Source organism: Nelumbo lutea, chromosome 8, assembly GCF_056320005.1.
Source record: "Nelumbo lutea isolate HS-2025 chromosome 8, American lotus-T2T, whole genome shotgun sequence".
Classification (NCBI taxonomy): Eukaryota; Viridiplantae; Streptophyta; class Magnoliopsida; order Proteales; family Nelumbonaceae; genus Nelumbo; species Nelumbo lutea.
The window spans coordinates 31,883,329-31,900,916 of NC_142691.1; the positions used below are offsets into that span (position 1 = coordinate 31,883,329).

Here is a 17,588-nt window from a genome sequence, read left to right on the forward strand (position 1 = left end):
TTAGCAGAGCGACTCTTTTGAAAATGAGCATAAATAATGCTTCAATCAATGATTCTGGTAAGTTTGTTCTTGGTTCAAGAGTGCATCAGGATTCCGTTTTTATATTTTGTGATAGCGCTACTACTGGATTTGCTTGCTATTTAGAAAGCTTTACTTTTTGCGGTGGAGATGGGTTTAAAGTCAACTGCTGTCTTATCGGACTTTCTGCAGTTTCTTTATTGAATGGGGCTTGTTAATGCTTCTTGGCTTTGAGGATAAAGTATGGCTGAATGATCCTCCCAGTTTGGACTCTTCTATGTATACTCTCTTTTTTCTTAACGAATTTTATATTTCTATCAAAAAAAAAAAAAAAACATCAACGAAAAGAAATGAGAGGCACAACACCAGCAACAACTAGAAGCAGCTAGTGCCCAACTAAACAGTAACCATTCTATATTATTTAAGCTTTGATCAGATTGTCAATTGAACATTTATACTCTGGTTTGATAGGAATGAAATTCCTTGAGAATTATCCCTCATTTCTGTTTCTTACTTCTATCAAACCATGGCATTAGGGTCATTAATCAACGAATTGAACATTACATGCTTATATAATTAATGCATCAACTAATCTAATTTGTAAGGAAGAAACAGCATTTGCACAGACTTCTGCTAAAACATGCCCTTCCAATCATCATCGTCATCATCATCTAATCCTTGTTCCAACGATACAGTGCCATATCCATCATTAAATTATGGGTGCTTAAATCATTTTTAGCACATTTCTGGTCTGCTTAAATCACTTTTAGCACATCCATACAAGTCATTTCTGATCTACTCCCAACTCTTCTAGCCCTTCAACTTGTAACAGATCAGTTCTAACAGGCGCTGTAGATGATCTTTTATGCACATGACAACCATCTCAATCTACTTTCTCTCGTTTTTATGCTCTAGTAATTTCCTCTATTATCTGGTTTGCCATGTCAACAGAAGTACAAAATGGAGTTATGGCTCAATCCCGTAATAGCTGTAGTTCCTTAATTTGGTCACAAGCCTTCAATTTATTGTGTAAATAAGTTGTCTGTGGCAATCTCTATGCACATGCATGCATAGATGTGTGAGAGGATCCTAAAAAATTCCAAAAACATGCTACACTAAACTTTCAAGTTAAAAGAGTCTCCATATTAAATATGGAGATATCTACACAGAGAAGTACATGGTAATTTACAAAATTGGATTGATAGTAACCCACAAAATAATAAAACACATAAACAGATAAGGAATTACCTCTCCTAAATCCTAGTCAGCTTCCTCAGGCTTGGTTCAAAACTTATGTTTACTCTGGCGTCAGTTTTCCCCCATCCAAATTATCTGATTGCATATGAATATGTATGATAATTAGTTCAGCAGCTTGATACCACAGATGGGGACAACAATCAGCTGGGAAACTGAGCATTTGGTACTCTGTATTTCATAACAACAGCTTCAAGAATTCCATCTGATCTGAATTCCGGTAAAAACAGTCTTGGGTCAACAGGGCCTGGCAAACTGAACGAAATTGTAAATGGTCCAGGTGGGCACAGGGACTGCGTCTTCATCTGGAAAATACGTGAATGCCTCAATATAGATTTCTCACCGGTCACTGTCACCCCTCGAAGATGGACCTTCCCATCCTGTTCAATTTCACAACTGAACTGTCCTGCAAGGATAAAGATCAAAAGATCTCTTAAATAAAAGAACTAGCATATTTGCTCATAGACACAGGGAAGAAAAATAATAGTGCACCAAAAACATCAAACTACATAAGTTTTCTAAAATTTTGATGTTATAGGGTTTCTCTCTAGCATGCACAGGGTTTGTCTGTCTTGTTGAACTTATTTTCAATAAGTGTAATCTTTAAGACAATTAATGCAACCCCCTTTATACCAAAAGGGTTATTATCTAAAACTCCCCTCTAAATTCACTGCCTTTTCAAAACCTCCAGAGGGCCCCCTGTCATAGGATTTTTCATATCTAAAGCTCACCTTCCATCAGGTCACCATTAGTGACCATTAACAGAAATTGTCGGCCCAAGCAATAATCATTTTTAATGACAAAAATAACCCTGCTCAGCAGTCCATTATTAACCCTGACCACCCAGTCCCTTCTTCATTTCCAAAACTGGTTTCAGAACTAGTACTTCAAAAATGCAAGACGCACCTTTATCAGTAGAGCTGTTTGGAAATCAGAGTTAGATACTATTCTGGAGTTTCAACTCCAACTGCCCATTTAGGCACTTACTGAAAGCTTCTTTGTATGGATTGTAGCATTCACTTTCTATATCTTCTTCTTGACAGATATCTGATGCAAACTGTTGCATATACATGCAGTTTCTTTTTCTTTTATGGATGCATATGCAGTTATTTAAAGCTTTTAGTTTGTCACAATATCATACACAAGTGTTAAGGTTAACATTATTAAAATTCTGAAACAGAACAGTAAAAAAAAAGAAAAAATAATCTGAAACACAACTGGATCAGATCAACAGAAAAAGACTAACAGCAGAGTGTCTTCCACTTCACTAGATCGGGCAATCATGGAAGCTAATGGATCACCAAGAGTCTTGGATCCTATCGGGCCAATTTATCCAACCAACTGTTGAGAGTGGGACAAATAAGCTCTATGTTATCTCAGCACTACTCTTTTTGAACTATTTTACTAGCAGATTAAAGGATGCCATACCAACCCAATAACATGAACGAAGAAGACAATGGATCAGATCCAATCTTGGTAAAAAAAATTACCCATCGGTGCCTTCATAATGCTACTAAAACTGTAGATTTTGCTTCTCTAATTAATTTTCTCCCACAGTTCTAATCCACTTGATAAAATGAGAGGAATACAAGCCAAAATCTATTGTAAGTGCAAAGGTTGTCATCTAACTAGCGAAGAAGAGGAAAAAAAAGGATTAAAACAGAAAAGAGAAATAAAAGGGCTGGAGCCTTTAGTCTCTATCCTCCAGTCGCCTGTCATAAGATCCAAATTCAGAAGAGATCTCCAGGATGAAGAGACTAATCACAACTGTAAAAGATTCAACTGTGGGTAACAAGTAAAAAAAAAGAAAAAGAAGGGGAAGAAAAAAGAAAAAGAGGAGACTAGTCAAGAGATTAACTATGTATCTCCATGAGAATACGCTCTTCTAGGTGCCAAATCACTTGGATACAGCATGTCAATTCCCATTGTTTCTTGGTTCAACAAATATCGGCCCAAGATAGCTTGGTATTAGCATTTCTAGACTAGGATATGGGCTGCGACTGACAGGTATTGTAGACAGAGAAAAAAGAGTTTGACTGTAGTCACAGCAGATGTGGGCTCAATTAAAAAATTCTCTACCATCGGCTTTAGGAGGGAGGGAGAGAGAGAGAGAGAGCTACAAAGATTAACAAAACTAGGTTTTAGTTAGGAAGCTTGAAATCTGAAGGAAGTAGAACTGGGCTGTATATCAAGATCGTGGGTGTTAGAAATCAAGTTTACTCCCTACCATAAACCAAAACCACCCAACTTTAGTCTTACTTTTGAATGGAGTAACTGGGATTTTACGGTCATTTCACCAAAAAAAAAAAAAAGACTTCACCTAAACCATTTATGTCCTAGCAGCAATATCTGACAGGGGGTTCTCTGGAGGTTTCAAAAAGTAAGGGTGACTTATACGAGAATTGGCCAAAAAGGGAAGGGGAGTTTTGAATAATAACTCTACCATAAAAACAGATTAATGACCCCCCCCCCCAATTCTCTTTAACCTTCCATCCCTCCCTTCTCCTTTTCCACCCTCACCTAACCAAAAACCCCAAGTGCAATGATAGAGCCACCAAAACACTGAAACAAAAAGGGATGGCCGGTTCCAAATTCCTACAAACGAGATTTTTGTGATCTTTGATTCCCTTTGAAAACTGTTGGGCTATTTGGAAGGAGCTTTGGGAAACTTTTGATAGATCGGAAAAGTTGGTGATTCACAAGAATGTGGGCACAGTAACTTTCTTATGGGCTGGGTTCTTGTGTTCTACAGAATAACACATGGTAATAACAACTCGTAGACTCCTGAAGGAGATTAGAAAATTACACAATCGCATTGATCCTTGAACTGATCCCAAATAATACCAATACATTTAGAGAACTTGTCCAGCTCATCAGGATGCCTTCTAAGTCAAATCAATCATTGAAGAATATAGAAAAGAAGAAGAGAAACTTGAAGGAGTGCCAGTTTGTATGTTCTGTCCAGACTTATTGTTGATATTGCTGAGATACAGCAGTTTCTTATAATCTTCTTGCTTATGATCATTAGTCAGTGTTATTGGGTCCTTAGTGTAATTGGACCCAAGGCCTATTAACTTATGTTGTTTTTTTGGAGCTAATTTTATATTATGAACAGTAGCCGCCCCATTAAGGGCATTTTTAGTCTTTGTAATCAATCTTTTTTACAAGTATACAAGATGATGACTGGGGCAGACAGATCATTATTGGCTTCTCTCCATCTCTTCTTCTCTTCTCACTAAGATCTCTCTGTCTCTCTCTTGTTTCTCACTGTTAACAAATCAGATTATTGCTCTTTCTTTTCTACTGGTATTAGAGCAGTTTTTTGGGATTTTTTGAGTCTTCCATCATGCAGCCCTAGATCAGCCAACTGCATGGTGAGTTAGAAAGCTGATTGAAGACTTCAAAAATGCCCAGTTATTGGATTTTTTGGTGGATCTAGAACCCTTTGTGTCAGATCATGGGTTGATCATTGAAATCAAAAGAACTAGAGGAAGAAGACTCCCGATTTCAATAGGATTTGTTCAGGTGATGGTTGCGCTGGCCAAGGATTCCACATGGCAACCTCCGTGGCTGTCCTCTCTCTCTGGCCACATCGACACCACGTGTAACGGAAGAGCATGACTAAGGAGGAGTGTCCTGCATAGACAAGGAAGCAGACTCCGCTAGGGAAGAGGAAACCTCCCTAAGACCTCGGCGGACGACCTCATCCAGACAACCTTGGAAGCCCTATCCATCTAGAACACGAACACCCAACTATTAATAGGTATCCACCACTCGAGGTAAGGGACTTTTGGAAGAACACTCGAATACCTCTCTGCACTACATCTTCGGCCCGAACCAGCATTATTTCAACCTGCTCGGCCTGGCCACCTCTTTCTCTACCAAACTAACTTGAGCGTCGAAGTACCTACCCGAGGAATAACTCCTCGGGCCTCTGACCTTTCTCCTGGTTGCAAATCTTAGTGCGCGACTCCATCCTTCCACCTCAGCCTCATCCAATTGGCAAGATTATCTGATTGTGTCCTCAATTCGGAACATCTCAGATCAGACAGCATCAGGATTCTTCAATTTTGACCTAGGAAGGGGCGCTTTGGATTTTCTAGATTTCTTGGTGATTTCTGAAGAGGGTGTTTCAAATTTTGGAGTTTCCTAAGGTCTCTAGAGGGAGCAGCAGCCTTTTCTCTTTCTACCTGCTCCCACAAAGAAAGGAATCTTTGTAAGCGAAGGTTTCCAGGTACCAAAAGGGTGGTTTAGGCCTCTAATGGGGGTACATCTATTTTTCCTCATCTACAGTTGATTTCCTAAGCTATTAAGGGAATTATGGAGGGTAGTGGAGCTGAATACAAGACCACAGGTGAAATAGGACTAGGTGGAGTAGGTGCCAGTAACCCTTTTGGGTAGAAACTATAACTACAGTTAAGTTGGATGGCACAAGCTACGTGGAGTAGTCCCACTCAGCGAAAGTGACTATTGGTGCACGAGGAAATTTAGGGTATGTCACCAATGGAGAGAATAAGCTTGAGACTAATTTTTCCTGGAGGGTACAAGAGAATTACATGGTGATGACCTGGCTGTGCAATTCTATGTTACCCCATATAAACAATAAATTTTTATGCGCTAACAAAGCTAAGGAGATCTAGGATTAGTTGTAGAAATTTACTCACAAAGTGAGAATGTTGCTACGGCCTACCAGTTGAGGAATCAGGTGATTTCTACTAAGTATGAGATAAATCTACTGCAATTTACTTTTCAGCCCTCAAAAGTCAAAACCTTATAGTAGGAGATAAATCATTTGGAGATTGTGATATGGGAAAGTGGTAAAGATGCAGCCACATATCATTTGGGAAAGTAGTAAAGATGCCTTAAATGAATGTCTACAATGTCAACCCAAAGTATGACATTGCACGATAGTATGTTCGCTCTGTGATAGTGTAACTCTCTCTCAAGCATATGCTTTTGCGTCTAGAGAAGAGAGGAGGAATGTGATGATATAAAACTTAAACCTTGAGCAATCGGCTATAGTCAAGGTTCTAAATATCAACACAGGCCGATACGCCCGTGTCAATGCTTTTTTTTATGTTTTTTTTCAAAACTTCAGAGGGGTCAATTTAAGTCCTAGCTACCCTCTAAACCATGGTCTAACCCGATACAACCCCTATAGGGGCATATCGGGAAGCTCCCGGCACGATACATATCGGCCAATATACTTTGAACCTTGGCTATAGTCAGCATAGTGAAACCTAAGCTAGATGGGGATAAAGGTGGTAGTGATGATAGGAAGGAGGACAATAAGGGTTTGCTCTAATGACCACTGTAAGAAGCCTAAGCATATAAGAGATACTTGTTGGAAGTTTCACCCACACCTTATACCAAGTCAGCTCAAAAATAAGAAAGGGGATACTAATATTGTAGTGATAGTGATTTATCTAGACCACCTACTATAGCTTCTTTAGAGTCAGTTGCTACAGCTACAGTTAGGGCCGAGTTGGACAGATATGGGGAGTTTCTGAGTTAGAGGGATACAACTAGTTTTTAACTCTTCACAGGGTGGACAACAAGGTGCAAGTGGCCCAAGAGCTAGTCATTCTACTTCATTTGCACATACAGGTAGTTCATATGGCACTACAAATTATGCCTTCACTACAAGTAACCTCCCTGGATTATAGACTCAGGAGCCTCAGAACATATGACCAATACTTCCACCATCTTCTCCTCATACCACCTCTGCTCTAGTAGAGATATAGTACCCACATCTAATGGCTACCCTGTTCCATTGTTAGGAAGGGGTCAATCAAAATAACTGATACCATTACCCTACCTTCTGTACACCATGTTTGTAGATTAAGTATTAACCTTTTGTCTGTGAGCAGATTGACAAAAATCTGAATTGTTCATTAATTTTCTCTGGGTCATTGTGTTTGGCAGGATCCGGAGTCAAAGAGGACGATTGGGAGTGGTCATGAGATGAATGGAATCTACCTTCTTGATGTTCTTCCCAATCATCAAAACCATCATGTCAGCGGTAGGAGTAATGAGTCAAAGTCAGCATGTCAAATTATGCTTTGGCATAATCAATTAAGGCATTTGTCTTTCGGGTCTTTGCTTTTGTTTTCCAAAACTATTTAAGTCTGTTAAGTTATCCATTTTGGAGTGTGAGAGTTGTCAACTTGGAAAACATTGTAGACATTCATTTAAGGCAAGTAATAAAAGATGTTCTTCAGTTTTTGACATTATTCATACTGATGTTTGGGGACCATATCATGTTACTTCTATGGGTGGCTACCATTATCTTCTTTTTTTTTGTGGATGACTATGCACGATATTCTTGGGTATACTTGACGAGACCCCCCCCCCTTTCAACTAGTGTTATGCACCATCATTCTTCTTAATATAAAAGGTTTTTATTAAAAATAAAGAAAAATGAGATCCTCCTTCCTCTTCTTCCTACTCCCTTCCTCCTTGTTCCTCCTCATTCCCCTCCTCTTAAGGAGGCATACACCTCCTTGTGTTCGGGAGGCTTACGCCTCTTATGTTCTAAAATACACCTCGTGCCTCTAGGTAGTCAAACACTTCCCTCACTCGCCTCCGCTTCGACAAGACCCCCCTTTCAACTAGTGTTATGCATCTTCATTCTTCTTAATATAAAATATTTTTATTAAAAAAAAAGAAAAATGACATCATCCTTGTGTTCAGGATGCTTACGCCTTTTACGTTCTATACCTTACACCTCTAGATAGTGGAACGCCTCACGTAACACCCTATTAACCTCTTTGCATACCTCTCTAATATTGGAGTCCAAAAACTTATTTCATTAGGTCACTCCCAAAGGGAGGACTAAATAGGACTAGGACAAATGCCAACTAGAAATGGAGCATTCTAAACAATCCATAATTGAGTATACATCCCCTTCCCCAAGTTAATTGCTATTATGCAACTTTTCTCTAAATTAAATTTCAAAACCTAGTTTGTAACAACGGGAGCTCCATCAATTCAAAAGCTTCTATAAAATCATTAAACTTTCTCATGCTAATGGTGACCTACTGCTAGGGATACTAGTTTCATATGAAAACCTAATTACATTGAAGTCCTCTCCCAAACACCAAGGCCCCTCCCAAAGTCGTTTTATTGCAAAAAACTTCTCCCATATCTCATTCTTGTCCTTGTAGTTGTTGGGCCCGTAAACATTGGTTGCCACCCAAATGTTGCCATTTTCCAAACTTTGCACTCAAATAGAAAATCTCTCAATCAATTCATATAAAATTTCAAACATTTCTTCCCTCCACATTGTTAGTATTCCAATTGATGCCCCCCAAGGAGTAAACGTCCATCTAACACCTCTTGTACTCGATAAACTTCAAACACACTTCCTATCCACATCTACTGATTTTGTTTCTTGTAGCAGTACAATATCTGGCTTTTTCCCGCTTCAAAAGATCCTTAATTACCTTTCTTCCTTGCACTCCCTAGCCCTCTTACATTCAAGTTTATAATCTTCATAAATCCTTATCTTAAAGACATCCTCTACTTCCTAACACTACCTACTTATGACCTTTTCCTTCTATCTCCCCTTTCACCAAATTCAATGTCACCTTCAATATCTGAGATCAATCTCTCCACCTCTATCTTCGTTTTTTTCTCTTCTTCTCCACACTCTTTCTTGCATAAAACTTCAACTTCTCGGTTTTTTAGATCCTTCTTTTAGCTTTTCTCCCCTTGTTTCCAATAAAGAAGAATCTGTCCCCTTGTTAGTTCCACCCTCAGGTTCCGCACACCTAGCCCACCCTCCATACCCCCTAAACTAAGTCTCCCTCATCTTCTACTGCATCTTCCTTCCTTTTGTTGCAAATCCTCAAACATCACAGAAATTAACTCCCAAATTCTATCAACATCCTTACAGTTAATCACACCTCCTTTTAGTCTACTGTCACCCCCTTCTTCTACCGCCTCATGGCTTCCTTTCCCTTCATCAGGAAAAGATTGGGGAACAGGCACATCTGTCACAGGAAAACAGCACATATTATAACCAAAACCACGCTAACTCCCATACCTGGAAAGGAAGGGTCGGGACTGGGCATGCTGATGGTAGCTTGATGTTGACTATGAAGTAGAACACCAGACTTCCCCTTAGTAGACTGCTGAGTGGAAGAAAAATCAGGGGAAAGAAGTTCTTTGTCAACTGCAGGAGCTGCTTTGTTCTTATCCACAACTGGCTCACCAAGGCAGAGCCTCGGGAACGAGACCTTACTCCTACCTTGACTTCTCTTCACCAGGGAGTGCACCTTGCGCAACTTCAGCACAACCTCCTGCTATCTTCCCTATTTCCATAACATCAATTACCCCTTGACCTCCTCTTTCTTTCCTACATACTGATGGAGATCACTTTGAGTCTGAAGCGCCACACAAAATTCATATTTATTTTAGGCATAGATCGCATTAGTTTAGAGTTTACTTTGATTAATGCAAAATTTGGGTTTTTTGTAAAATTTCTTCTTAGTAGGGGGCTAATTGTAATTTTCATATTTGGTAGGGATTTAATTGTAATCTTCAGTTTCAAGGTTTCTTATAAAAGCACATTATGTTAGGGGCTGTATCATGTTATGTTTTGAAGAACAAATTTCAACTCTCTTCTTCAAACTGTTCTCCTCTCTTATTCTTTCCCCTGTTTCTTCCTTTCTTCCTTTCTTTTTTCCTCTAACAGGTGCTGCATCAGTTTGGTATCAGAGCCAAGGTTCACTCCCACACCTCTGCCCGGTTCCACCATTGAACAAGCAGCTGCAGTTCAATCTTCTACTTTCTCTCTTCTCTCCAATCTGCATCTGAACTTTACATTAGTCACTGCCTCACTCTCTCTCTCAGTTTCTTTTCTTCTTTGATTCTCTTTACTTTCCCTTTCTCCCTTCTTCTTCCCCAATTCTATTGACAGAACCTCAACAATAGCCATATCACTCCAATCACTTTTCCTCTCTTGCTGTTTTCCATCTCTGTCTCCCACCACCTCTGTCTCTCCCATCTTCTCTTGTTTCTGCTTCTCTTTCTCTTTTCCTCTTTTTTTTCGTCTTCTTCTTCTTTTCCTCTTTCTCTCTTTTCCTTTTCATGCTGTCACAGATATTCAGCATCATTCCTATCCCCTTGATTGTTTTCTTTCTTTCTTTTCCCCTCTCTCCTTCTTCTTCCATTTATTTTCTTTATTTTCTCTGCTGCTGCAACCAAGCCAAAAACACCTCTGCCTGCAGCATCTCTCTCCCCTGTCTTTCTATTCCACGAACCAGCAGTTAATTCAAAGTAAAGAACCTAGTGTAGCGGCAGATGAAACAACCACTTCTTGGGTAGAAACAAAGCTGCATACAACGTTGGAAAGTTGCTATCTTCATTCTCTAGAAACTAAATCAAAGTTACATCAAATTACAAAACCCGAAGACCTTCATCTTCAGCACTGCTATTAGCCAACAGCACGTGTTCCTTCACGAGAACCACAAAAGTGTTTGCTATAGCCGAATCCAGAAGTTAGAGGTCACCATCCCAAAGGATCGAGAATTCAGTTCTGGCCAGAATTCCAGAAAACACATCACAATTGAATAGGAAGGTAATTTAGGGACTTCGAAAAGGCATATCTCCTCTATTTGGATTTTGGATTAATTCCTTTATCTGTTGGGTAAATTGGTCATTGCCATCAGGTCCTTAGCATTTTTTTTTTTTGATAGGTCAGGTCCTTAGAAATTTTGTGAAAGCCGAAAATACGTATGTAACCATCTCACCAAGTTACCATCAATAACCTGCATATTATTGTGTGTCCTCATCTTTCATTTGAAAAAAAGCAAACCTCTTGCTTCTTAGGCTCAGTTTGGAAGGAGTACAAATACAAATATGTAGAGTGCAAAACCTCATATTTTGTATGTATTTGCACTTTACATATTTGTATTTGTACTCTTACCAAACTAAGCATTATTTCCTACATATATCTCACACGGTCACACCTATATTCTTGCACGAGACTAGCATAGTTTCTTTTTAGAATATTAGATTTTCTAAGAGTGCCTTGCATTAGTTTAGAATTTTGGTTTCTTATTTGTTAAATTTTGTCTGTATTGGCATTGCATCCTTTTACTTTTATCCCATTAACCTTTCATTAATACCCTATCACCATGGTTACCAATGTTGAACTTTCTACTAGGGTAGAAGCCTCCAAGACAGTGTTTTAAAAGTGCAAGGGCCAATTTGTGCCTGAGGCACAAGGCGCAAGGCACAAGGTGAGGCACGCGCCTTTTTAAGCAAGGCGTAAAATTACAAAAAAAAGCTTAAAAATATAAAAAAAAAAAGTCAGAAAATTCAAAAAAAATGCAAAAAATTCAAAAAATATTAAACATAATGTTAATAAAAAATATAAACTTAAATTTTAAAATAAATGTGTTAAAAAACCTATTATCTAAAATTAAAATACATAAACATAACATGTAAAGTGTATTCAAATGACAATTTAAAAATAAAAGCAAACGTATAAAGCATTTTCAAGCATATAAAACCCACAATCTCTTTTTCTCCTTAGTTGCACTGCTTAAGTAGTTAATGTGATGTAAAACAATATTGCATTCTTGACTCTATGAGTTGCCTTTGTACCACGCCCCTTCAGTGACCGAGCGAAGCGAGTGAACCGGAGCGGAGTAGAACCCCCTATTTGCTAATGTTGTTCATTCAATCATTGCAATAAAATATCTTCTTAAAAGGCAATGAAAGTTATAAAATCATTATTTTTTATGTGAGAAATAAAAATTTCAAACAATAACATAGACTTGTTTGGGCTTGCCTTGAGGGGCGTGGTCGGGGGTCCGAGGGTGGAGCCCCCGGCCCAGCCGTTAGACTCAAAAAAAGCAAAAAGAGCAAAATTTTAAAAAGGCACACACCTGGGCTGAGGCGCAAGGCGCATCAGGCACACACCTAGGCGCACCAGGCGTGCGCCTTTTGAAAGGGGTGCGCCTAGGACCTAGGCGAGGCGCATACCCCAAAATGCGCCTCGTCAGTGCGCCTAGGCGCACCTTTTAAATCACTGCTCCAAGAGCCAAGAAGCCTTGACCAAAGCCCAAGAAGAAACAAAAGCAATTTTTGAAGAGAATATACAAACCCTTAGTTCAGATATAAATACCCTTAAAGACTAAATTAATGACACAAATATCTATATCCATGGACAAACGACCTGTTGAAGACTCGAGGAATGGTTCCGAAGAGTCTACCATAGGGCATAATTATAAAAATGGTCAACCACTAGGTTCTATTGCTCAACGACCGGTATTCTCCCAACCTCAACCACTAGGATCCATCAACTGCGAATGAATATGGGCAAGGAGAGTCAAGTTCCAAACTTGGGACATACTCACATGCAAATCACATAGGGTGTCAGGCAATGGGTATTGTACCAACAACCCACAAGAAGTAGCTGATGAAGATGAATCCTAGACATAAACAATATCACAATACACATCAAGATAGATTCCCTCCACATCATAAATGCGAAATCCAAGGTGACTGGAGAGATTTCCTCGAGGATGGTAAATCACAAAGAAGGTCAAAGTAGATGTTTGTAGTTATGATAGTAGGTTAGACCCTAGTGCCTTCCTAGATTGGTTAGTAAATATGGAAGATTACTTATTGATCAAAAAAATATGGAAAATTACTTTGATTGGTATAACATGTCTAATACCCAGTGCGTTCACTTTACCAAGATAAAGCTAGTGGAGTCTGCCAAGCATTATTCGCAATGGGTTCAACGAGACATTGACCATTTAGGTGAGACACCTATCACTTTGTGGGCTGAAATGAACGCTAAATTGAAGGAAAAATATATCCCCACATATCATAAAAGGCAATTGTTGGAGCAATGTATGAATTTGAAACAAGGGTCATTAAGTGTGACCGATTACCTTAATTGATTTGAAGATTTGTCTATGAAATGTGATATAAGGGAAGAACAATGGGTAACTCTGACCAAGTTCATTAATGGTTTAAGACCTGAACTAAAAAGGGAATTGAACTTGCATTCTCTTGACACCATAGAAGAGGCTTACTATAAGGCCTTAGAGCTTGAAAGTTTCCAAAAGTTTTCTACTTTTCGCCATATGTCTTTCCAAGCTGGAGAGACCCAAACACCCAAATCTATGTCCAAATCAATGTCTTTCCAAAGGACCAATAGGTTTGCACAGTCCTATTCAAAGAACCAACACTAACACTACTACTAGTTCACGGCAAAAAGGGTTTGAAATTCAACATTTTAGTTGTCATGGAAAAGGACATGTTGCTTCATGTTGTCCAAATCGAACTTTAACCATAGGCACAAATGTAGAAGAGTCTTTTGAGGGTGATGATGTTGATCAAATTGTTGAGTCTTTAGAGGAACCCTCTGAGACTAAATGTGAAGAGGACCAAGGTTGTGTTGATGATCATCATCTTAGTGTTATGAGGTAAAATGTCCACCCCTACTGAGACAGATGACTGGAGACACACTAGCATTTTTCAAGCCTATTTTAAATGTGGGGATGTTATGTGCAAAACCATCATTGATGAAGGCAGATCCATGAATGTCATATCCAAATCCGCCATATCAAGATTGAAGTTCAAACCTAACCACACCCACAACCATATAGAGTAGTTTGGGTGGATAAAACTTCTTTACTCATAACTGAGAGGTGTTTGGTTCCCATCCAAATAGGTGACTATTCAAATAAAATCTGGTGCGATGTTCTACCTATGGATGTTGCTCATGTCTTACTGAGGCGTCCATAATTATATGATATGAATGTTACCCATTAAAGTTGATCAAATACATAAACCATCAAGCACAATGGAAAATATATCCTTGTGAAACCAGCCAAACCATCTAAGAAGGATAGATCCAAAAAGGTCTTCCCGAGTGGCCCTCCAAAAGGGAAACCTTTGCACATTCTAACTCGAAAAGAATTTGAAAGGGAAGGAAAAGAGTCAGGTGTAGTTTTATTTGTTGTGGCCAAAGAAGATGCTAGGGTTGCTTCTATAGAGTCAACTATAAATTCACCTGAGACTGCAACCTTATTGAAAGAATTCTAGTATGTGGCCTCGAAAGAACTACCAAGTGAATTACCACCCTTAAAGGACATTCAGCATACAATTGACTTAGTCCCAGGATCTCAATTGCCTAACCTCCCACATTATAGGATGAACCCAATGGAGCATGCTGAATTGCAATGACAAGTGGACGAAATTTTAGAAAGAGGTTTTATTTGTGAGAGTTTCAGTCCTTATGTTGTGCTAGCCCTATTAACTCCTAAGTAAAAGCATATCTTGGAGAATGTGTATCAATAGTTGTGCAATCAATAAAATTAGAGTTAAATATAGATTCCCAATACCTCAACTTGATGATATGTTGGATCTCATGATTAGTGCAAAATGGTTTTCTAAGATTGATCTCCGAAGTGGGTATCACCAACTCTGAATTAGAATTGGTGATGAATCGAAGACTGCTTTTAAGACAAAGGATGGACTCTATGAGTGGCTAGTCATGCCCTTTGGCTTGACTAATGCACCTAGTACTTTTATGAGATTTATAACTCAGATTTTACAACCCTTTATTGGAAAATTCTTTGTGGTTGATGACATATTAATCTACAGTCATTCTAAGGAAGAGCATCTCAATCATCTTAGGCAAGTTCTTGAGACGCTTTGAGCAAAAAAAACTATATATGAATTTAAAGAAATGCTATTTTATGCAGTTAGATGTCATTTTTCTAGGATTTGTTGTCTGTCAAAGGTGTAGTTCTAGATCCTTCTAAAGTGAAAGCAATTAGAGATTGGCCGGAACCCACATCCAATACTGAAGTTCGTAGTTTCCATGGGTTAGCTACTTTCTATAGGTATTTCATTAGAGGATTCAGCTCCATTATGGCTCATATTACCAATTGCATTAAGAAAGGGGAATTTCAGTGGATCTCATCTACTTCTAGGGCATTCAAAGAGATCAAAAAGAAAACGATCGGAGCACTCGTTCTCCAACTTCCTGATTTTAATAAAGCTTTTGAGGTAGCATGTAATGCATTAGGAGTTGGAAACTTGGAATTAGGGGCGTTCTAAGCCAAGAGGGCCATCCAATTACATATTTTAGTGAGAAGCTCAATGAGGCTAAACATAAACATTCCACTTATGATAAGGAATTTTATGTAGTGGTGCAAGCACTCCAACACTGGAGGCATTATCTATTACCTCAAGAATTTGTACTATACTAGCAAGGACACGTGCGATGCACGGGATTTATCAAGGAAAAGTGAAATAACCAAAACTTATAATTAAGGAATGCAATGTTGTTTAAAATAATTAAATATTTATTTTTATAATTTGTTACAAAAATGATTTACCAATTTAGTAATTTGGATTAATTATATTAATATTTTTATTTTTTAACAAAAATAATAAAATATTGCTAATTACTTAATAAAATAATTATTTTTCCCATATTATCTATTGGTGTTCTATTTTATTTTATTTTACTTTATTAACGATCAAATGTTACAATTTTTTTGTAAATATCACTTAACTATTTAAAATAATTAAATATTAGTAAATATGCAAAATTAGGTTATTATCATAATTAAATTAATCTATAGTTAACTTTTTTAGTCATAAATAAAATAATCTAAGCCTGAACTCAAGGTTTAAGACTTTGGATTAAGCTTGGGTCGATCCTCATCCTGATCCAACCCACCCAAGTTGCACCTCTAAGAGCATTGTTACATTCTTAATTGAACTGAACCAAATTGAGTATAATCCATACATATGCATTATTTTTTGGGCTTTTTAGCTGCCTTTAGATAATATTAAGTCTGAATGAACTACGTGGGATGAACTATCCCCATTGTGTAACTCAATGAACCAAAAAAATAAAAGATCGCGAGCCAAACTTTGATAATGTCATAACAATTTTTAAGGTTGCTTGGCCTAGCCCAGCCCACATCTCAAGTGTAAATATAATATTATTATACAATAATATTTACCATATATATGCATATATATACAGTAAATATATATAATAATATTATATATAGATATACAGATATTGGACTAGGGCTGTCATTGGACTTCAAAAGTCCAATACCTAATTAGACTTTAAATCCGATTATCCCAGATTTGGATGTTAGAGGTTGCATCTGATTAATAATCGGACTGGATGTAGATTTAACCCCATCCGATCTAATTAAAACCTATTCCTAATAAAAAATTATACAATATATATGTATATATATATATATATATTATATTGTATAATTATGTATATGTACAGCTATCATGTGTAATTATAAAAACTTCATAATTAATAATTTACAAATAATTAGATTTTTTAACTTTTAAAACACAACAAAATTGTTGCAAATTAAATTCGAAATCCAACACAATAATTAGATATAGGTGTGGATCTAGAGATTTCATAATCGAATGTTGATGTGGATGTAGTTTGATCTTATCTAAATCCAATCCGTTTATAACCCTATTGCCCACATTATGTGTGGGATTGGTACAGATCCAAGCTAGACCTAGCTCAAAAAAAATAGTTGCTTGAGCCTAGAAATTTATAGGTTTAGCCAGGTTAAGCTATCTAATTATACTAATTTTTATTTATTTATTTATTTATTTATTTATTTTTAATAGTTGCTACATAAAAACTTGCTAAATTTTAATATTTTTTATTAACTTTAGTAAATTTTTACTAACTTTATTTATTAAGTTCCAAATTAATAAAACATAATCAAAATCACCTCTTCCCGATGCCTATTTAGTTTAGACGAGAATTGAAATCGGATTCCAATTGTTGTTGTTTGATTCAATTGGAGTTGGAATCGAAATAAACTAAAATATTTCAATTTTGTATATTTTATTAATAATTTATTATTTTATTATATTTTATATTTTATTTTCTTGTATTTTATAAATGCGTTGTTATTTATTTGTAATTAATTATTATTCTCATTATTATTACTTTAATATTGTATGAATGTTTTATTATATTATCTTTGTTTGTTATTATTAATTTATTAATATTTTATTATAGTACTATTATTTTATTACTATTTTACTAATATCTTGTTAATAGTTTATTAATATTTTATTATTTTAATATTAGGATTTGGGAGATTTTTTGTCACGAGTTCTTTACTCCGTGAGAACAGACTCTGGAATGGGAATTCCATTCCCCAAGAATGGGAATCGGAATCCCATTCTTGCGAAACAAATGGTTGGCAATTTAATTTAGATTCTAGGTATCTATTCCAGGTTCCCTTATTGTATTATGTTATATTAGTATTCCC

At 37.1% G+C, this 17,588-nt stretch overlaps 1 protein-coding gene across 3 annotated transcripts in view; it reads right to left on the minus strand.

Annotated features, from left to right (window-relative positions):
* Positions 1-1,012: 1,012 nt before the first annotated feature.
* Positions 1,013-17,588, minus strand: part of LOC148843711 (increased DNA methylation 3-like) — a 59,967-nt gene continuing 43,391 nt past the window's right edge. For all 3 annotated transcript variants that reach the window (XM_088959027.1, XM_088959028.1, XM_088959029.1), the window contains one exon: positions 1,013-1,678. In XM_088959027.1, coding sequence (XP_088815153.1) covers positions 1,416-1,678 — 263 coding nt within the window. In that variant the 3' untranslated portion in view covers positions 1,013-1,415. The remainder of the gene's footprint in view (positions 1,679-17,588) is intronic.